This window comes from Gymnoscopelus microlampas (genome assembly GCF_963454915.1).
Source record: "Gymnoscopelus microlampas genome assembly, chromosome: 19".
In the NCBI taxonomy this organism is placed as follows: domain Eukaryota; kingdom Metazoa; phylum Chordata; class Actinopteri; order Myctophiformes; family Myctophidae; genus Gymnoscopelus; species Gymnoscopelus microlampas.
Genome location: NC_139956.1, coordinates 28,659,126 through 28,681,625, shown reverse-complemented (window position 1 = coordinate 28,681,625; position 22,500 = coordinate 28,659,126). Strand labels below are relative to the sequence as shown.

General features: G+C 41.8%; 1 protein-coding gene across 4 annotated transcripts in view; it reads right to left on the bottom strand.

Moving 5' to 3' along the window:
* Positions 1-2,346: 2,346 nt before the first annotated feature.
* Positions 2,347-22,500, bottom strand: part of LOC311034681 (phosphatidylinositol-binding clathrin assembly protein) — a 141,743-nt gene continuing 121,589 nt past the window's right edge. For all 4 annotated transcript variants that reach the window (XM_084042625.1, XM_084042627.1, XM_084042626.1 and 1 more), the window contains exons 16-19: positions 20,842-20,974; positions 13,333-13,389; positions 10,887-11,006; positions 2,347-9,463 (exon numbers count right to left, since the gene is read on the bottom strand). In XM_084042625.1, the coding sequence (XP_083898751.1) occupies positions 9,449-9,463; positions 10,887-11,006; positions 13,333-13,389; positions 20,842-20,974 (325 nt within the window). In that variant the 3' untranslated portion in view covers positions 2,347-9,448. The remainder of the gene's footprint in view (positions 9,464-10,886; positions 11,007-13,332; positions 13,390-20,841; positions 20,975-22,500) is intronic.

Below are 22,500 nucleotides of genomic sequence, written 5' to 3'. Positions count from 1 at the left end.
ATGGACCCGTAAGGGTCCATTTTACACTCTCAAGAGTTACAGATCTATAAGGGTCCATCATTTGGTTAGCAACACTCCATAATTTAGCTGGGGACCCCTGGGACCCGCTCAAGGACCACTGGTGGTCACCGGACCACTGGTTGAGAACCACTGACAAAGATGCATGCCAGCCAGGTCTGCAGGCTGCAGGCCTGATCCCAGTCTAAAGGATTACAGCAGTGAGGCGGCGCTGTCAAGATCTTTGAGGAATATGGATTGGTCTCCTGTTTTTAAATGTGCACCGGTGGATAAAGCCTGGAGTTGTTTTATAAATGGTTTGCTTTATTTTATTTTATCAGCTGTTGACAAACTCGCCCCCGTTGAAGTAGTTGATTAACTATTTGAACCCTATAGCATCCTTATTCTCAGCAAAAAGAGCTTATGTAGATTGGTATACATTTTTAAACATAGATGATATTAATTATTACGCCTATGTTATCAATACAGATGATTATTTTCATGCTTTTAACAAAACAAAACCAAAAATGTTTGAAGTTGTGAATCCTTGTCTGAGACAAGGGTGTTATCTGGCAGAGTGCAAGTTTAGAAAAAAAGGAAACCAGACCAAATCGAATGAAATTCATATATATAAATCCTTTAAGAATATATTTTCACCCCAACATTTTTTGAATTTGAAATGTTTTGGTAGGACATGATTTGTCCCAATTCTCAAGAATGGGTAGATATTTGGTGTGGAGGGGAAAAAGAGCCCATCAAGTACAGAGACACCTCAGGTCAAAGAGTTAATCAATTAAAGTTAGAACAGATTTGCTTGATGAAGACCTATAAGGTCGAAACGTTGAGCCATTAAAGGGGTAGTTCACCCCCAAAATGATTGATTTGCATCGATTAGTCACCCCATTGAGACTTTCATTCAATATCAATCAATCAATCAATCAAATATTTTTTGATTTTTGTCGCATTCCTAAGCCAATAATGTGATGACCGGCAGAGGTTCCGGTAGGAGACACAAAGAGTCTCCTTTGTGTCTCCTCGCGGAAGCCCAAGCCTACAGTTCCGCTGGTCATCAAACTATTGCCTTACGAATGCGACAGAAAACATTAATTCATGTCTCCATGGGGTGAGTAATCGATTTTGGGGTGAACTATCCCTTTAATACAATAAGTTTGGGGAGCTTTAAACCAGTGTGAGGATGTTCTACCTTCTCCTTGATTCTTGCCTTGAGGTCCAGCACCAGGCCTAAATACAGGTAGCCTAGAACATGTGCACACAATATTCTCTGTGTAGTTAGATCAGAACCATGGATTAAGGCTGACATTTTAAAGGCCATGACGTTAAGAAATGATGACTTCATACCAAATATAGGAAATCTAAGGATGAGAAAGTGTTCAGTGGATATAAAAAAAAACGTAGAAATTAGGGCAAATCGAATGATAAAGAAAGCAAAGACAGATTTCTTCAACGAGAAAATAAAAAAACGAAAAAATTATGGAAGTCTTTGAAACATTAACAGACTTATAGACAAACACAACCCTGAACATGGATATTAGAAGGCACAATTATATTTGTCTTTAACTGCTTTTCAAAGCATCCTTTTAAAGCAGTTAGGCTACTTGAGCTTTTAATTAAAAGGGGGGAAAACTTTGGGTGCAACAGCTTAAAAGAAATGAAGACATCTTCCCTGACATATATCCAGCGGGACGTTTTGGATGATTTCAGAAAACAAGCACATGGTTTCATCACCACACCAGGAGAACTTGTCTTAAAACTACCACTGGGGCTGTTAGTAATGGCTTTGGGCTAGCTTTGACTTAATAGCTGAAAATAAATAAATGATGCTGTACATGTCCTGCTTGCTTCTAGTTGGCTTTCACTTAGTAACTGTCAGTGGCATGGTGAGCTCCTAGCATGAGGCTGGCCAGAACTGAGGGCAAGGATGCGGAGAGGCAATGATAAAACTGAGCAAATTCTCTTCAGTAGATATTATATTAGTTTGTATTATTCTCAAATTCCTTAATCATAGATGTTTTAAACCAATAAATCCCAACTTCTATGTTAGAGAAATTATGAATTTATAAATAAAGCTTATTATCTTCTGAAGTTTTAGAGGTCTAATGTCTTCAATTTCCAAGAAAAGAGCAAACAACAAAACACAATAGATTTCTGGAGGATCTGATGAAACGTCAAACTGAAATGTTACAAACTAAAACATATAATTTCAATTAGAAATTAATATAAAAAGAAAGTATGCCACCATTTCCAAGCTCTGCAAGAAAATGGACAGAAACAACTAGGCCTACAAACAAAAGCAATTTCTAACCACTAAAGAACCAAAAACTCGACACGTAGGAATGGAAAATGACTCTTTATTTCTTCAAAAAAAAGAGAGAAAGAAAAAAAAATCTCTATAATAAACAAATATACCACTGTAAAATAAAAGCCCATGATTTATTTCATTTTGTTTAAGTGAAAACATTTCTTTGCCTTTCCATGCTTTGATACAATCCATATTATGTCTGCATTTAAATAAATAGAAAAAAAACAAATGTACAAAGAGATTTGGGGGAAGGCGGGAGACAGAGTAGAGAGATAGAAAGATAGAGCGCCAGACATTTAAAAGGTGTATTTTGGCATCATTTTGACAATCCACTGCAGACCCTGATGTATGTTACATGGGGCAGTCACGGGGATCACCCTTTGAGTTCGTGACATCTGTCCTTTCATCCCACCCACCCCGTTAAGAAGTATTCATTACTATATACTGCTGTTATTATAACGCTAATATCTTTCATGTTCATCAGAAAAATAAAAGGATAAATGCAAAAGAACGTAACTGCAGATTATGAGAGTATGTGTGTAAAAGCTATGTGTTGGTATGTATATGTGTGTAATGTACTGTATGTGTGTTTAAGTGTCACTGTTAACATGTGTGTTTGTGTGTGTAATCTCTATATACAGAACAGTGAGGCAGCAATCCAAGGGTTTCTTACCGAAAAACATTGATGTAGAAAAAACAGAACGTGCACGGTAGGTCTTTGATTCAACACAATCAACTCACTAACAAAAAAACAAAACAAGGGGAATCAATCCCTAAAACCCATCTGTCATCAACTCACTCACACCTGTCCATTTTTCTGTCTTTTTGACATGAAATCAATCTCTGTTGTTCAGTTAATCTCTTCCAAACACTGCCACCACTGTAACACATAAAGCCACCACCAGGTGGTGCCAGTACAGTGTGGGGGGGGGAAACAATAAAAGAAATCCACAGGACACATTGTCATTTGGCACATGTGCTGCAGTAACAAATGTGACATCTTTGGAGAAAATATAGAAGAAAAAGGTTTGGTGCTTATTTTTTTGCTACAACGGCTCATCTTTCAATACAAAACCTCCGTCCAAAAAACAGTTTATCAATGAAAAAGGTTGCCTGCACAGACTTCAAATGACCCAGATTCACAGAGTCAGAATCCCATGCCCTTTATTCAACCTTTCTAGCCTTGTTGGTCCTGTCTTAAAAGTGGGTTAACAAGAGGAGATCATCATCATCATTTCATGCTTTTCTGGGGGAAAGGAACAACACAAACGTCAACAACAATATACTGTAACCATGCACTCTCTGACACCAGAGAGAGACAGAGAGAGAGAGCAGTTCATGTAGGGGGAGATAACCTGGTAATATGGGGCTCAGTAACATCCACTGCACTCTGCGTTTCTCTTTGTCTTTGACTCTGGAGTAGAAAGCTTACGAGACAAGACAACTGTAGGCGTGCACACAACAACCCGCTCCTCTGAACAAGGTTTGCAGGGTTTTTGCATCCCCCTGAACCAGACAAAGAAGAACCCTGAGCTGTGAAGGGTGAGTGATGCTCTCGTTAAACCTCCACAACTGCTGCCTTCTTGAAGCGTCCTTGTAGAAGGACACTTAAAGGAGTAGTTGATCCCAAAAATGACTTATTTTCTAATAATTACACACGCCATGAAGCCTCGAATCTACAAGCTCCCAGTGTGTCGCGAACGTGACACATTGGGAGCTGGTAGATCGGCATTTGTTTTGGCGAAGAGATTTGGTGTAGACAGTTGTAACTCTAGTCCAGTTCTCTCAGACTAGAGGGGTTTAAGTGGTTAACCCCTCAAGACGCTCCAGTGGAGCTAAATGCTGCGTTCGAAACGGTAAAACAAGTGATTGTGCAGCAAGCAACGCTATATGTATGTTGAAGCCGAGCGATGTTGAAAAGCATTGTGTGCTCAGCAAAACCGGTTAAGTGAAAGAAGAGAGAAGATTATCACAGAATTAAGTGGGGATATTTAACAGGACAGCTGCTTTAATAGTTTCTGGCACCTTAAGCCACGGTAAAGGAGACGAGGAAAGGAACGCAAAGATGTTATTTCACCAGGGATAGTCTCTCTCTCTCTCTCTACTGCCACTTTATGTCTATTTGGATCCAGCTCAAAACATAACAGGCAGGACTGGATTCCATGCAGAGACAAAAACAACGGCAACAGCAACAATCAGCTATTAAAGAAACAGGAGAAAAATTGAAAAGAGGGGAAATAAAAATTAACAACTGACCAAGCGGAATACAGGACATGGATTAATCTGAGAAGGGGGGGAAGGGGAGGTAATGCTGTGCTCATCAAAAACATTCCCCTGTGCCTTAAAAAAGCACAACTCTAGAGTCACAGTTTTTTTTAACAGGCCCAAAACTGCAGTTGCAAAGAATTTGTAGTGTTTGTTTTTTGTGTGTGGCGTTTTAGAGGAACAGCAGGGTGGGGTTTACCAATCACAGCCAAGTTGACTTGGCTTTTCTGCGATTGTCACTAAGCGTGTTGTCTTACTCTGATGAACCTCGCCCCTCATCGCAATGCACTTTAAGCGCAGAAGAACAAACCAAAAAGTATTCACTAAAAGGGTGTTTAAACCCAAAACTACAAATTGTCCGTATCTTTTAAGGCCTGATCCCCACACTAATATTGTTCAAGGCAGTGATGACCTAATCAGTCTCAATAAGGTTTATAGGCCTACAGGCACCTGCACGCCTCTAAAAGTCTAACTCGGGATTAAAGGTACACACTGCGTTAAAGTCAACCCCCGTGAGGCAGACATTTTGGCTCGTTGACGTAATGTGGAACATCTCGCAGGCAGGGGTGTAAAGTAACTAAGTACATTTACTCAAGCACTGTACTTAAGTACAATTTTGAGGTACTTTTGCTTTACTGGAGCATTTCCAATTTTCAGTACTTTTACTTCTACTCCACTACATCTCAGAGGCAAATATTGTACTTTTACTCCACAAAAAATATTTGAAAACTTTAGTTACTAGTTACTTTGCAGATATAAATTACTACATTATAAAACATACATTAACCACTTTAGCCCTATTTCATACCTTGGCTATTTGAAAATAGCCGATCTACAAGCTCACAGCACGTCGCATCGCGACGTGTTGTGAGCTTGTAGATCAGCTATTTTCAAACATTTTAGTACTTTAAGTACATTTTAGTACTTTAAGTACATTTACGCGGCCAAATATTTAAATGTATCAATTTGGGGGTCCTTTGAAAACCACTGGTTTAGAAGGCATTCGTAGAATCGGCCTCGGGTCTTAATGTGTTAAATACCGGGGAGAGGGTACATCCATTTTAGGGACACGGTGTCCTGTGTGTGGATGGCAACGCTAGATTACAATCCACTGTTCTAAGAACAGGTGCAACAACAGAAAAAACAGACCTTTCTGTTCCTTTGGACAGACACGCTGTTTCACTGTCTAGTGCCTCCCAGACATAAGAGAGAATTACCTGTCCTGTACGGATTGCAAAAATGCGAACAATGACTTCCACAATCTGATTTGCCAGGTTGTTGCATTTTGCGATGGAAATGAATCCCTAAACAATGGTTTTGTTAACTGCCAAACGTTACTGGTATAGATAAACATACCACACACAACATAGCCTGTCCCACCCTGTCTAATCATGTCTTAATAGATTGCCGTTATTTCGTACAACTTAAGGACTTCCTCATTCATTACCTAAACCTGTTACGAAAGAGCAAGCTAACAGTTATCCAGTTGTGCCGGTACCACCGCTGCATTATACTACAGTGCAAGTACATATCTGTTCCAGGCAACCAGTCTCTTTGTTCGAACGAGGCGTTTTACAAAACAAGATACCCAAAACATCAAAGAATCGCCGTCTAGGTTTTGACCGTCTCCAATCACAGGTTGGTTTAAAGACAGCTGACATCGTGACGAGAGGTGGAGGTGGCCATTAAATGGACTTCCCTGACCTACATTTTAGGACAGAGAAACTAGGCGTCGAGCTTACAACTACAGTGCCACCACCTGACCCTGAAGCAACGCCGAAGGCAAGAGAGGACCTGGTGGGGATTGGGTGACACACTCAAAGCTACAGAAGCACACATACCACACAGTCAGAAGGGAGCCTGAATGTAGAGCCAGACTCCTTGAAACAAATTCCTCCTATAGCTAACAGAGAGATAGAGACAGTGAGAGATATAGGGCAGTTTCACTAGATACAGGAAGACACGTGCCTAAAAGCTTAAAACCAAAGACTGCTTTGAAAAAGAAGCAACACCTATCCAACAAGTTGAACCTTGACTGATGGAAGATGATAATCTAGAGAGAAAACTGCGTATTAACTTAATTTGCGGTTAATTATCTTTTTTTTTCTTTTTTTCTTTACATATCTATACACATCAGACAGTGCCAAAGCAGACTACATCCTAGAGCTAGAACTATATGATGGTGGAAGAGAGACAGAAGCTGAATTCTAAAGAGAGAGAGTGACGTTTAGGGACGTGAAGAATGGGACATGATAGAACTTTCACTGATATGATGACATGGAGTCACTGGACTAAGACTGGACTAAAACGAAGTTGTGTTTTTTTTGTCCACTAGCCATAGTTAATGAATAAAACGTATCAACCACTTTCAGTCTTTTCCGAGACAACTAGATTTTCAGAGTAGGACATCAGCAGACAGGTACCCAACGATGGTGGGTTTACTGTACTTCAAATACTGCAGAAAAGAAAAGTACTGCAAAAGTGGACAAACGTATTAGTAAAAAAAAAAGTCACATTTTGTTTGGTGGCTGGTGTTAATTTCCCACCCTGATAAAGTAGATTGTTCATTTCCACATGGAGACCCTGTAACTCTGTGCTGCTGCTAGCCCACTGGCTTCCCACACGTTTCAAACCATCAAATGAATCCCTGTGCGGCCGGCACTCGCAAAACACGTTGTAACACTCCATAGGATTAATAATCACAAATCGTATCAAGTTGTTGTAAAATCCCAAAGTATCCCGTTTACAGACTGAAATGACCTTCCTCTGCACAACTACTGTGTAGTCAACTTCAGTGTAACATTTCTGCATGTGCATTTTTGCAACAAAATTAGATTTTTTACAAAAACAAATTATTCTAATAATAATAATAGTAGTAGGAACTAAAAACCCAAGCATATATATTCTTATCAAACTCATTGGCTTTACATTTTTGTTCAAAAATTGACACTTTGTTAGACCCTCAGAAATAGCCCTCTGTGGAAACCATTCACACACAGGTGTGTGAGTGATGATCGCATACTGACTTTAACACACAAACAAACAAACCGGTCAGAGAGCCATGGCAACGAATGCTTTGGCTGAGGAATGACCATAATAACCCCTCAGGGTCAAATATTATGTTCCTTAAAACGCGAAGCAGCCACTGGCTGAGGCCAAACCACACGTAAACAGTAAAGTACCACCCCAGCAACGCAATGCAAGTCAATTCACCTCCTTTGGGTTAACATTCAGCTCACGACTGCTGTTGGCACGTTATCTGTGGCTCTGCCCAATACGTAACTCCTTATCATCACATTCGTAACGTTTTCAACTTAAGCTACGATGTTTGAGGCTGGTTGGTCAACTGCTGATGAACATACACAGGGTTTGATTTGTAAAAAAAAAGGAGAAAAAAAATGAAAAGAGGGCTGTCATTTTCTTAACCACCTACAACCTGTATACTTAGTAATGTGGCTAACAGAGTTTTTAATTAAATTGTTCAATTGTGATATTATCAAACATAAGTATCAAAAGCAGAGGCACGGATTCCCCCCCTCCCTCCCTCCCAGCAAATCCAACCCCATAACCTAATTGACACAACCAGACAAATAGAGAAGTGAGCTGTCAGAGAATACTACAGATACACACAGATAAGCCGAGCCAGGCAGGAGAATAAATAAAAAACAAAACAAAAAAACAATAATGCAGCAATGTCATTGGTGAATCAAATAAACTGGCCTACATGATTCTCTAGGCTGTACTATTCATGTCTCAATTGGTGGCACTGATTAGGCGACAAAAGCGGTAGCATCGCTAGGCAACTGTTGTCCCCAGATAGCACCGCAATGTACCTTTAGCAAATGACAGGAAAAATGTGAGTGACGGTGATTTATCTTGAATAATGTCACGACGAAAAGCTCAGCGACTACCTGTTACGATAATTGGGTCTACGAGTTGAAAGATGGCTTCCATGGCAGTCCACGGTTAATGTGGCGTTTTTGACATTTAAGATGAGATCGTGTGAGAGGGTGTGCGGATTAAAAAAAGAAATACAAAGATATAATACATATCCAAAAGACGTGGATATACACGCTGACAAGACGCTGTCTCTAGGCCGCTCGTTGATTGGGGACGATTGGGGACAGACGCCGACAGCCAATGGGGAGAGGGGATGGAGAGGAGGAGACGAGGGTATTTGAACACCTCGTTCTGAAAGGTTTCTCATTTCGTCTGAAACAACTGTGACACACACACACACACACACACACACACACACACACACACACACACACACACTCACACATCTGTCCTCATCGGTTGCCATTCCAGGTGGAACGGTAAATCAAAAAAAAGGACAAATAGCACCAGTATGAAATAAAGCTAATTCTGCACCCGCGCAAAAACCTTAACCATCACACAGGAGAGGATTTCTACTTGATCTCGCTCTCTCTTTCTGTTATATCTCGTTCTCTCTCGCCCTCGTTCTCTTGCTATGAGACTTTACCCCAACGATAGGATTAGAAGTGAACCTCTGTCACGCGCGCACACACGCGCACTCGCACTCACACATACACACACATACACACAGTTGTTTCAGACAGAGGAACACCATGATCATCTCCTTTTTGTCTCCTCAGTCCGTCCATCGATCCATCCATGCTCTGCGTTCGTCCTCTCCTCTTCTCTCCATCCGTATGTCGTCCGTCGGTGCTCTTGTCTTCTGTCCGTCTTTCATCGTGTTTCTGTTTTTTTTCTTCTTTTTGCTCGTTCCAGTTGTTCGTCTGTTACCCGTCCGATCGCTCTGCGTGCGTTTGTTTCTTCTTCTGTCTGTCTGTCGTTTGTTTGTTTGTCGCTTTTGGCACTCTGCTTCCCCCCCTGGCTCATCTACATGAACTGCATCTGGAGAGACAGAGAGAGAGAGAGAGAGAGAGAGAGACAGAGAGAGAGAGGGATAGAGAGAGAGACACGAAACCATGATGTTAACCCATTAAAGCAGGGATGTCAAACATACGGCCCGCGGGCCGGATCAGGCCCGCTAACTAGTTTAATCCGGCCCGCGAGATGATTTTCCAAAAATGTTTTAATTGTTTTTTGGCCAAGTCTACGCCTGCAACCACACGTAACTTCCACTTTCCTCTTCTTCTTCCTCGTCTTTGTATTGGTATTGTTTGTGTTGGAGCGCCTCAGTGCGGCTGCAGAGTTCATGTGCAACCTCTACCAGAGAGAGATAGAGACACTAGAAACTCTGCTGGAGACATAACACATATGTTTCATATGTTTCTCCACAACACAAACACAAAACAAATTGTGTAGACTTGGCCCTTTGAAATAAAAATTATTTTGGCACTAAAAAAAAAAACACATTTTTTTTTCTTAACGGTTATCGATTAATTAATCGGTAAGGCCTAACGGTAGGTAAACGGTTAATAAAATGTCTCCATTTGGCCATCCCTATTTGTGAAGTTTACATTTTCAGAATGTGCTTGTACTGTACTAACTAAGACTAAGTAAAGTAAACAAAGAAAACTATCTGAAGTTGTTGTTATTGTTATTATTAGTTATTATGCCATGATTTTACCGGTCCGGTACCGGTCCGGTACCGGTCCGGCCCTCTGGCCCTCTGGCCCTCCTCCATGTGGCCCCTGAGCTAAAATGAGTTTGACATCCCAGCATTAAAGCCAGGAAATCAGCTGTCATTTTAGATTTCTTTGGCTATTCAAAAATAGCAGATATACAAGCTCATAGCGCGGCAACGAGTGCACCTCAAAATATTTGTTCCAGGGACCCCCCCCCCCCCCCCAGAAGTAAATATTTCAGTAAAAAATGTTTGCTTGAAAAAAAAAATATATATTCAAAGATTTGCACAAATGTTCAAGATTTTTCAAAAATAGCAGATCTAAAAGCTCGTATCTTCTATTTTCGAATAGCCAAAGTATAACAATGGTTTAAGGCAGCGGTTACACAGATGTAACCGCTGGTCTTGGGGTTAATGGATATCTCGTGTTGTTTGAGATAGCAGACAATAACAGTAGGCTTTATATCCACAAGTAAGTACGTATGCTGAATATTTCAGTGCTTAAATTCAGCACAATTCTCCATACTTTAGTACATTTACATCATCAGCTATGCAGGGGATGATAGTTCTTCATGCTAATTTCACTACATTTTGTTTTTAGCACTTACACTCTTAGGTCCCCCCCGGGATCTACACATGGTCCCATCTACACTAAATCTCTCCACCGAAAATAGACGGTCTACAAGCTCACTGCGCATCTCAAAGCAATGCGTAGATCTGCTATTGGGACGTGTGTGTGCGTGCTACCTGGGCTCCTGGCATGGGTGCGAAGGGGTTAGTGGGTCTGAGGACGGGTTGGTTGTACATCATTGGCGGAGGAGCCATTACTTGAACCCCGCCCATCTGACCCATCTGGTGGGGAGGGACCTTGAGAGAGAGAGAGAGAGAGAGAGAGAGAGAGAGAGAGAGAGAGAGAGAGAGAGAGAGAGAGAGAGAGAGAGAGAGAGAGAGAGAGAGAGAGAGAAATTACTTTAAACACTTTTGGAAAACAGGTGCTATGCTATTTGTGCACAACTTTGTAAAAGCTTATCCCAAGCTAACCTTTCCTAGGTGGATACATAGGCTAACTATTTCCGACAGCAAATGCACAATTCGCACAGCATGGTTTTGTAAGTTAGACTTCCCAGTTGAAATGTAACAGCTCTGTGTACACATCATTTCTATTCCCTTTTAATTGTACATATTATATTATTATTTCTTTATTGTATTGTTCCACTTTTGCGTATGTTTTTGGGGGCGAGAGAGGGCAGGAGATAAAGAATGCAAGGGAGGTAGAACGAAAGACAAGAGGGAGAAATATGAATGGAAAGTATCGCTGTCTGTGAGTACACACTGAGTGTGTGTGTGTGTGTGTGTGTGTGTGTGTGTGTGTGTATATACTCGTGGTTGAGATGCTATGCCTGGCAGCCATGACTTTTAAATCTTTCAAACTTTCTTTCTAAGTGCTGACAACGCACAAATTATTAATTATCACAAACTCGGGAAAGAACACAAAAAAAAGAACAAAACAGGCCACATAATCGGCTTGGTGCTGTTTAGAGCCTTTTGCACAGAAGCACGTTTCACTGACGTTAAGCTTTGGTGTCAGGACCTCAGACACATTGGGGCTGATCAGTTTCATTAAATGGGAAGTGAATATCGTGGTGACTCATGATGGTGTCCCCCCCCCCCCCCCCCTCTTTGTAAACAGCTGTGCCTCAACTTGCCCACTTTGAGTTTCTCACTTGCGGGTCGAAGTCGACAGTACTTGTGGGGGTGTTTTGGTGTGTGATATTTTTTATGGATCTTAGTATCAAGATGCATCCACCACACCGTTCCATCCACAGGCTGGTGAGAGCCACTGTTTCATGTATTGCGACGGTTTCCTTACATAGATTAACTTTTTGCTGTTGTCATATGAAGGTTTCTTAAAGGAGGAGTTCACCCAAAAAAATACTTATTTTCTATCAATTGCACACCCTATGAAGCCTTGAATCCATGTATTATTTTTTGTTTTTGTCACATTCATAAGCTAACAATTTGATTCCCGTCTCCTACCAGCTAATGTATCCGGTAGGAGACACAAAGTAGACTATTTGTGTCTCCTACCGGAAATACACACGGTCATCAAATTATTGTCTTAGGAATGCCACAAAAACAAAAATAAATTCATGAAATCAAGGCTTCATGGGGTGTGTAATTGATAGAAAATAAGTAATTTTTTGGGTGAACTCCTCCTTTAAAAGGATCCCTGGCTAATAAGCCAAATATGCCATAATACATTAGAATTGCCCTCTATAACTAAAAAATACTTAAATATTTTATTTATTTCAGAAACAGTTCATCTTTTACTCTAGAGGGGCAATGCCCGTCTCACGTTGATGATGTCATTTTGTCCATGTGTGGTCAAGCCCTATGGAATTTATGGAATGCATTTGCAAAAAAAAACATATTTAAAATATTTACCTTAGGAAGTATTAAGTTGTTTTTTATTTTCACATGCATTCCATAGGGCTAGGCAATTGTAATGTATCAAGACATATTTGGCTTTTACAGCCAGGGATCCTTTTAAACTTACACTAAGTTTATGTGGTAAAGGGAGGAGTAAATCTCCCCTGGGCTGCAGGGAGCACAGAGCCAGTGTGAACGGTCTGTCTCAGTGTGGCCACACACACACACACACACACGCACACGCACACACGCACACACACACACACACACACACACACACACACACACACACACACACACACACACCCCACTCTCTCTCTTCCCCCGAAGATTTTTACCCACTAATTCAATATTATTTCTTTGAGCACATTCAGAAAAGCATCTGGCGACCCCTCCAAATTATTTGGTGACCCCACGGAGGTTGCGAACCCCAGGTTGAGAAGCACTGGTCTAGAAGAGAGACCGTCTGTCTGTCTGTCTGTCTGTCTGTCTGTAGCAGTGCAGTAGGCAAAGGAAGAACATCTCAAATATGTTTCACTTATGTTTTATCCTTTCTGAAATATGTTTTAAACAGTTTAAGTTATACCGGAAGTCAAAGGAGAGACAAATATAAAGAAAAACGAATCACATCACGATGCCATGTAAGCTTGAAGATTGGTTATTTTTAGAAATATGACTTGTGTATTTCTATGCGTGTGTGTGTGTGTGTGTGTGTGTGTGTGTGTGTGTGTGTGTGTGTGTGTGTGTGTGTGTGCTGGCTTACCATTCCATAAACAGGCACTTGTGGTGTTGTCATGGGGAATGCCATGGGGGCCGGGGCCTGGAAGTGTCGACAGACAGAAAACCAAAATAAGCAACCGAAACAAAGTCCTGATTACCACAACAAACTAAACCAGACCTGGGCCAGACTCACTCACTCGCTTGTTCCATGCCAGATGAGTTTGTTTGTAATAAAAAGGCAAAGAGCGCCAATAACTTTAATCAATCAAAGGGAAGTTGTGTTTATTTTGCTTTTAATTTTGTATTCTGGCTCTAAATTGTCCTGATGCAGTTACAGCCCCACTTGCCTGGCACACCATGCACATTAACACAAAGAGTTATTTGACCATTCATTGTCTGCTGAGAGAGAGAGAGAGAGAGAGAGAGAGAGAGAGAGAGAGAGAGAGAGAGAGAGAGAGAGAGAGAGAGATTCCATTGTGTATCTGTACCAAGTGGACCTCTGACACAGACCTACTGCACGTATAAACGGAGCTGCTACCTTTATACATTTGAAATCTTAGGCTTTTTGTACACTATTTTAAATTGTCCCAAATGTGACTGCAAAATCGTAAAAGATTTCTGATATTTGTTTGAAAAAGCTTTATACCCTTGCCAACGTGTATATAACGCTGCGACATAGCTCTGTTTAACACAATGCTGTACCCCCTCCAACTGTACATACTTTCCCCATTTGTTTTCTTAAATAGTTTTTTGTATGTTTTGACAATTGCTTTGGCAATGTAAATGTACAGTATGTTTTCTCACGCCAATAAAGCCCCTTGGAATTGAATTGCGATGGAGAGAAATGTAATAATAGATTAGATTTCCTACTCAGAACACTAGTATATAACAGGAGTATAATAGAACCAGTAGACGGAGGAAGTACATTCCCAAAAGGAGCGGTGCTCACCGGAGCTTTAAGAGAGGCATCGACGAGTGTTATTATGCCCTACATTCTTTTCATGAATTCTATTCACTACAGCCTCCAATTTAGCATGGCGGGGCACAGACGAGACGGAACGCTGTTGCGTCAAACAATTCACTGACTGCGCGAGCTGAAAGGAAGGAAGCAACCGTTAGCAAGTCAAAAAGACCAATATGGAGCTGCTGCAGCGTTCGAGGGGAATGTGTCGCACTAGGGAACCACTTGAAAGCCAGATCGATTTTGGCACGCCGGCCCCGACCAAGTGAAATACATTATTAAGGTGTTGTTAGTCTCTGCGGTTTTTATCGTAATTATTTTGTTGTTCCCCGGGGGAATTCAGTTTGTAAGGGGAAAAACGGTGTGCATTTTAGAAGCAGAATAATGCACAAGCTCACAATACAGGCTCCATGCACAGCAGCCATATTGGAATGAAATTGGGCTCTGTTCCATTCTGTTCAAACAGAGTCAGGGTGCCGATATTGTGCATGTTGGCTCACTGAAAACACTCTCGCTACTCCAGTGGGTCTCAAAGTATGGCTATTCAACTCTGAGAGTGTACAGATGTACATTTGTACACTCTCAGAGTTATGGGGGTCCTTGAAATCCAAACTTTTTGAGAACCACTGTGCTACGCTAAAACGGGACAGAGCCTTCAATATTATCATTAGTAACGCCTGTGAAGGAAGTAAGCAAGAGGCCCGATTTCGTTCCAATACGGCTGCTGTGCATAGAGCCTATTCACAGGTAGTGATAGCGGTAATACTTTTCTACCCTATCAGCGTGATAACATTCACCTGGTGTCTCAAAGCTCCAAATTAGCCGCTTGATAAGACAGCTTAAATAACACCGTGTACTCTGAGTTCCTAAGACCGTGTGCTGATTCTAAACTCTAGTGCTGCCATGTCTATTACAAGGAAAAGTTTGGTTTGAGAGTCTGTTGGCTATAGAATACCAACAATCCAGTCTCTGCTTGCAGGGAGGTGATACAGATATGTATTTTTATATATATAGTTTTGCTTGGCCTCTTGGCCTCCTACTGCTCCTGCGCCATCAAATATTCAATTATCGGATCAGGAATGCGACAAAACACTCAAAAAATCCCCATGAATTCAAGGCTTCATGGGGTGAGTAATAATTGACAGGGGGAAAATTGATTTTTGTTGGGTAAACTATCCCTTTAATAGACAGTAGCCTTGAGTGGCGCCTTCAGCTGATACCAGACAAGAGATGATTGTTGCTGGGTTTCTAACAGCAGCATACAGTATCTATTTGTCATATTTGACACTGCCATGGCACTGCATGGCATTTCTCAGTCTCTTTTCAATGTTTTCATTTGTATAAACTCACCCTGCAGTTCGCCTCTAAGAGTTGAACCTAGTTTAAAATGTTGTATGGGCTTTTGTCAAGCGACAAACAAAACCCTTGCGTACTGTATGTTACAGCAATTGGCGGATGTTGCCTCTAAAAATATAATAGTTTTTGACTATTATATTTTTGACGTTTCGTGTGTGTGTGTGTGTGTGTGTGTGTGTGGGGGAGCTACATTTCGAATGAATGGCTAAATGAATAGTTTATTTCTGTCCCTTTAACAAAACATGGATCGATACTATAAGTTTAGTTTACAATTTCAAAATGGCACAGAAAAGGTGTAGGCTGAAGGCAGAGGCTTTATTATGACGATTGACTATCCTAACATACATTTTGAAATGTATAGAAACATGTATATTTGTTGTGAGCTTGTCGGTCTGTATTTCTCGATGTGCCTTGCGCACAGAATGTTTAAGAACCACTAGGCTAAAAGACAAAGGGGACAGAAAAGGGGGGGGGGGGGGACACTATGAGCTTGTATATCAGCTATTTTTGAAAAAGCTTGAACATTTGTGCAAATATTTGAACATATATATATATTTTTTTAAAGAGAACATTTATGACTCAAATCTTTGCTTCTGAGGTTCCCTGGAATGGCATATTTTGAGATGGGGGTCCGCGGCCAAATACATATAATTTTGGGTGGTCCTTGACCGGATTGAATGGGTTAAGACGTGAGCAGAGGCGAGAGACTGATCAATGTGGTCAGATGATCAAGGTGCTGATCCCAAGTCTCCAGGCGAGAGAGGGCTGTGGGTGTAATACCCAATCATAACTTTAGATCACTCAGCTCTCTGGACTAACACTGCTATGGCACTGGCTGGGAGCCAGAGAGACAAAGAGGGAGAAAGAGAGAGAGAGAAATGGAGAGATAAGGGACAGGGAGGAGAGGAAAGAGAGGAGAGGAGAGATACTCGAGATTGGGACAGTAAAGACTGAGCCAAGATCGACAGAGAAGGTGAAGAGAGGGAGAATACAGTGGGAGCAAGATAGAGGTAGAGTGATGAAGAGAGAGAGAGAGAGAGAGAGAGAGAGAGAGAGAGAGAGAGAGAGAGAGAGAGAGAGAGAGAGAGAGAGAGAGAGAGAGAGAGAGAGAGAGACCTCAGGTCAGCCAAAACACTTTCATCCTGTGAATACATTAAGGATGGCTGGTTGTTGCATAGGAACCACTGGCCTCTGCCATTTAAGACGAGAGCCAAAGAGCCTTTGGTTAACCTGGCTGTTAAGAGAGTCTTACATAATGGGAATTATATAGGCCTATATACTGAAAGTCAGTATACAGAATCCATTTTATAGGCTCGGTACTGGATGTTCGCATAACTTGGCTGACATAAAATGCATCTCCTTACCTGAATAGTGTTACCTATCAGCCTGTCTGACTCAGTGTTTTTAGTTTTTTTTTCAGCATGTCTGGCTGTTTGCATGGGGCTTCCATCAGTACCACTTTTTCGCCCACACTCAATAAAAACCTGACTTTTTAACAAACTTGTCATACAATGGTTTAGTCAACCTGTACACTCGATTTTCTGCTCTCTCTGTATCTTGAGGTTGAAGTTGGCGCACCACTGAATCGGTGCTGCGCTATGAGCTTGTATATCTGCCATTTTTTGAATAGCCAAAGAAATCTAAAATGGCACAGACGCGTACCCGGATTGAATGGATTAAGCGCATTAAAGATTGAAGCTGGCTGGCTTGTGTGTCATTAATAAATGGCAGGCAAGACCCGACCTGCGGCTGCTTTGGCAGGAACATGAGGATTTGAGACGCTGATTTCTTGTCAAGGTGTTACTGTGGCCCTGCTGTCTTGACTTGTGACTTGTGCAATGCATTAAGAACAATGCTCTTATCAGGGGCGGCAACCTGGTGTTTTATTCAACTTAAAAGTTGAAACCTAGTCTGTTGCTAAATCTATTCATCCATCTATCCATCCATCCATCTACAGCAGAGATTCTCAACCAGTGGTCCTTGAGGGGGTCCCCAGCAAAAGGTGTTAATACATTTCCACCCCTTTATCCATATTGTATACATTGGCTATTCAAAAATAGCAGCTATTTGCTATTTTTTAACATTTTCAAAAAATCTTGAAAGTGTTTGAATTTTGTAGATTTTTTTTTTAACACAAATATTCTCTTCTGGGGGTCCCTGGAACAAAACACTTTCAGATGGGGGTCCGCGGCAAAATATCTATCAATTTAGGGGTCCTTGGCATGAAAAAGGTTAAAAACCACTGATCTACACAGTGTATCCTGAACCTGCACAATTCTCACTAAATCTCTCTTTATCTCTCCAGTATGAGGATCCTTTTTTCTTCCTTTAGTGCAACCCACCCTTACCAGGGTCTCAAACCCTAGACTTTGAACTTCAGCTATGGCATCTTCCTGTGCTACGCTGAAGGCATGCGGAACAGGGCCGCCGAGGATGTTATTTCAGAGAGTAAACAGAGCGGGCCTCCAGACTTTAAACAAGTTGACTGGCAGGAATGCAGGAGAGAATGCAGAGAGAAATTCAAGGTTAGCGAGAGAGAGAGAGGAGAAGACAGGAGAGGAAAGAGAGGAGAATGTTTTACAGCAGTTTACAGTACAAACTACCTTGTTGTAAAGAAAAGTGTTTGTGAACAGAGACGAATACTTACATAACTAGCATAGAACATTCCATTCTGCCGCGGGAAAGAATGCACAGGGAAGACAATACAGACAGAAAGGCAGATAGACAGACAGATACAGATGGAGGGAGTGAAAGTGAAAGATAGAGAGAGAGATAGAGAGAGAGGGAACAAGGTATCAAGAAAAAAGGTTAAGTTGCCAAACATGGGGCAAGAGGGGCGGATGACAACGCAAAATAGAGAGAGAGAGAGAGCACGAGCGAGCGAGGAAGGAAGGCGATTGGATGATGAAGCAAAACAGACGGAAAGTAGACGGAGGGAAAAAAAGGAGAATAAAGGATGATGGCAGCAGGAAGGAAAGGAATGATAAAACAGAGGAAGAGAGGAGAGGAATGGAGGGGAAATGAAAAGGAGAGAAAAATGAAAAGAATGAGGAGGGGAGCAGGAAGAAAATGAGTTGGAGAAATGGCCAGGAATGAGAAATGGAGAGAGAGAGAGAGAGAGAGAGATAGAAAATAGATGGGGGAAGAGAGGGAGACAGAGGAAGTGTTAGTGACAGTTTGTCTTTGTCAGCCAGAAACCGTAGATAAGAGATCAGGAGGACAATCAGGGGGCTGGCAAGCTCAGTGCACACACGCACGCACGCTGGCACACACATACACAGTGGTGGAAAAAGTACTCGCATTTTTTACTTGAGTAAAAGTACTGTGTCAATACTGCAATCAATGTAGAAACCAAAGACTGTAAAAAAAGAATGGACAAAGCGACGCCATTATGATGCAACGCGTTGTGAGCTTGTAGATCGAGTATTTTCAAATGGACGAAATGTATTTACGGCTGAAGTGGTTAATGCGTGTTTTGTAATAATAATCAAAATCTACAAAGTAACTAGTGGCTAAAGTTTTTAAGTAAGTGGAGTAAAAGTACAATATTTGCCTGTAGTGGAGGAGAAGTAAAAATACTGAAACCTGAAAATACTAAAGTAAATAGTAAAGTAAAAACAATACGGAGTACAGTACTTGAGTAAATGTACTTAGTTACTTTACACCACTGACACACACACACACCCTCTCTCTCTCTCTCTCACTCTCTCTTTAGGCTGCAGACAGGACATTCTGCTCCAAGCAAAACATCACTGGGGAATACATGCTCATGCAAGTAAACAGACACACACAAGTGTGTGTGTGTGTGTGTGTGTGTGTGTGTGTGTGTGTGTGTGTGTGTGTGTGTGTGTGTGTGTGTGTGTGTACAGAACTTGTATTGCTATCCACATGGGGAGAAAATGTCCTCCCAAGAATAGTGGTTAGAACGGGAGTATTTCTCTGGTCGTCTTGTTGAGAAACGGTCATTTTCATGACAAAGAACTATTTTTTAGAGCTATGGCTCTTAGTAAAAGACTCAGGTTGGGGACAGGGATACGCCCCATTTCCACTAAGCTCTGTGTGACGTCTGTAATTCTGTTGATGATGGTCTGAGGACCCAAACGTCCCCTGTCTGTCTGTGTCACCTTTTGTCACTGTGTCACTTTTTTTTGCACTTTTGTAATTAAAAGATTAGATCTTTTCAACGTTGGTCTGTCAGTGTGTCTTTTCTGTTGTTTATGGACTTTAGGTTAGAGCGCAGCATTTTCTATCTTATTGTTAATTCTGTTTAGATCATTCATTCCTACGGGAACCTCCGTGATGTATACGATGTGTGTTTCCGAAACACCAAATTCGAGGATTTCCGAGAGCCTGGATTGCATCGTGCGCCAGAAAACAGCAGAAGATGCTATTTCAATCAACTCACTTGATTGACTAAGTTTATAAAAACATATTTCCAAGCAGGGACGTGCAGAGAATGTTAGAGGGGCAGGGGCTGACATTTCTAAAAGGGCACTTTTGGTGAAAATATTGAAAATAGCCGATCTCCAAGCTCAAAACGTGTTGTACCGCGACGCGTTGTGAGCTTGGAGATCGGTTATTTTCGGCGCGCGATGCCGCACTCAACTAAGTAATCAAGATTCAAGCCAATACTAGAGATGCAATTATTTCAGCATAAAACGCTGCAAGTTCAAGTTCAGGAGAGTTTGGAAAAGGCAATTTTCTTGAATGCTACGTTCACGTGTGTCATGGAAAGGGGTCCTTTTCATTTCTTTCAAAGTAGTAAGTGCTACATTCATGATCTGGAGAGGGCTCTTTTACAGACAGGAAAAAAGGGGCAGGGGCTCGAGCCCCCTTTGATGTCTATGTGTGCACGTGTCTGTTTCCAAGTTATTCAGTTCCACTTTACATGAATTTAAAAAACGATCATTTCAACTTCCGTAAAATAAATGCATTTCCTCACGCATTGAACACTAGCGGGAATATATAATGTATATAGTAAACAGAATAATGGACATCACACAAGAGCTTAGTGGGGAACGAGTTAGGATTAAGCATTACGTTTAGGGTCAGGGGTTAAAAAGGCAACCCCCAGGCCCTGGACGGCTGGTGTAGTGGTCCGGGCACCTAGGCTGCTTGTTTTTGACATCTCCATGTGGATATTAATACAAGGCTGTGTGTGTGTGTGTGTGTGTGTGTGTGTGTGTGTGTGTGTGTGTGTGTGTGTGTGTGTGTGTGTGTGCGCGCTCCACTCACCACATGTTGTACAGGTATGGGCTGGGGGTTCATGGGCGCCGGGCCCCACTGTGTGGTGGACATGGTCTTGTTCTGCCAGTTCTGACCCCCGGTCAGCTTCTTCTCTCCCTGGTGACCCCACTGCATGTCCGGCCTGGACAGGTACACACACATACACAAAACAACCACAGAGAGGTGTTCTATTTTCTGTTCCGTTTTGTCTCCCTCTCAAAGCCGGCCATTTTCTCAACTGGTGGTGCTGTGAAGGATATTGCAAGTGGGCAAATAATTGGCAAAACCACTAGGAAAATCAGCTCTAGGGTTGGGGTCCCTTAGGATTTTTAACGTTTCCGGTTCCTTAACCCATTAAGACCTGAGGCCGATTAAAAAAAAATCGAAATCCTAACAGTTTTTTTTAAATAATGTAAAAAATATATTTTCACGATTTTTCAAAAATAGCAGATATACAAGCTCATAGCGCGGCACCGAGTGCCGCGCTATGAGCTTGTAGATCTGCTATTTTTGAAAAATATTTTTGAATAGCCAAAGAAATATAAAGTGACACAGATGCGTTCCAATCCGGGAACACATAGCTGTGTCATTTTAGATTTTTACCTATAACCATTATTTTAGACTTTGGGCTATTCAAAAATAGCAGATCTACAAGCTCATGGCGCGGCACAGAGTGCCACACTATGAGCTTGTAGATCTGAACCCTAATTGGCGCCCCTGTTTTCTTCTGACTGTCTTGAAGTTGTTCCTCCCCTGGTTTTTAAGCCCGATTGCAGATCAGTGTCTTGGAGCCTGTTCGAGCCCCACGGTCGAATAGCAATAGGCTCTATGCACAGCAGCCATATTGGATAGAAATTGGGCCCCTTCCTTGCTTCCTTCACAGGTGTTACCAATGACACTAATGAAGGCTCTGTTCCGTTTAGTGTAGCACAGTGGTTCTCAAACTTTTTAATTTCAAGGACCCCATAACTCTGAGAGTGTACAAATGGAACCAAATGGACCCTCCCGGGTCCATTTGGTTCCATTTGTACACTCTCAGAGTTACACCCTCTCAAGGAACCATGAGGGTCCCTGGACCACACTTTGAGACCCACTAGTGTTTCTAGTGAGCCAACATGCACAATATCAGCATCCTGACTCTGTTTGACCAGAATGGAACAGAGCCTTCATTAGTATCATTGGTAACACCTGTGAAGGAAGTAAGAGGAAGCCCAATTTTTCTCCAAAATGGCTGCTGTGCATAGAGCCTATTATCCTCTAGGGTGGAAGGGCTTTAGACCTACGATACTGCTGAGCACCCCTCGCATCCCCACCGCCACCCCCCACCCACCCTAAAACCGTAACGTCTTTGATTTCCTTGTCCGATTAAATGACAGCGTTGTGGAGTTTATATGCTGGCCAAAGACCAGGCTGTCGAGACCGTTCATTACATCTGCAATAACCTCCGTCTGCAGCAAACCTGGACAGCTGCCAAATTTGAAACGGCCCTTAGTCAGCAAAATGACAAGAAAGGTTACCTTACCTGTGTGCTAACAAAGGTACACACACACACGCACACGCACACGCACGCACACACACACACACACACACACACACACACACACACACACTGTATACCTGTATATCGTCACTGTTGGGTGGAAACCTTTTATGTCCAAAACCGTTTCT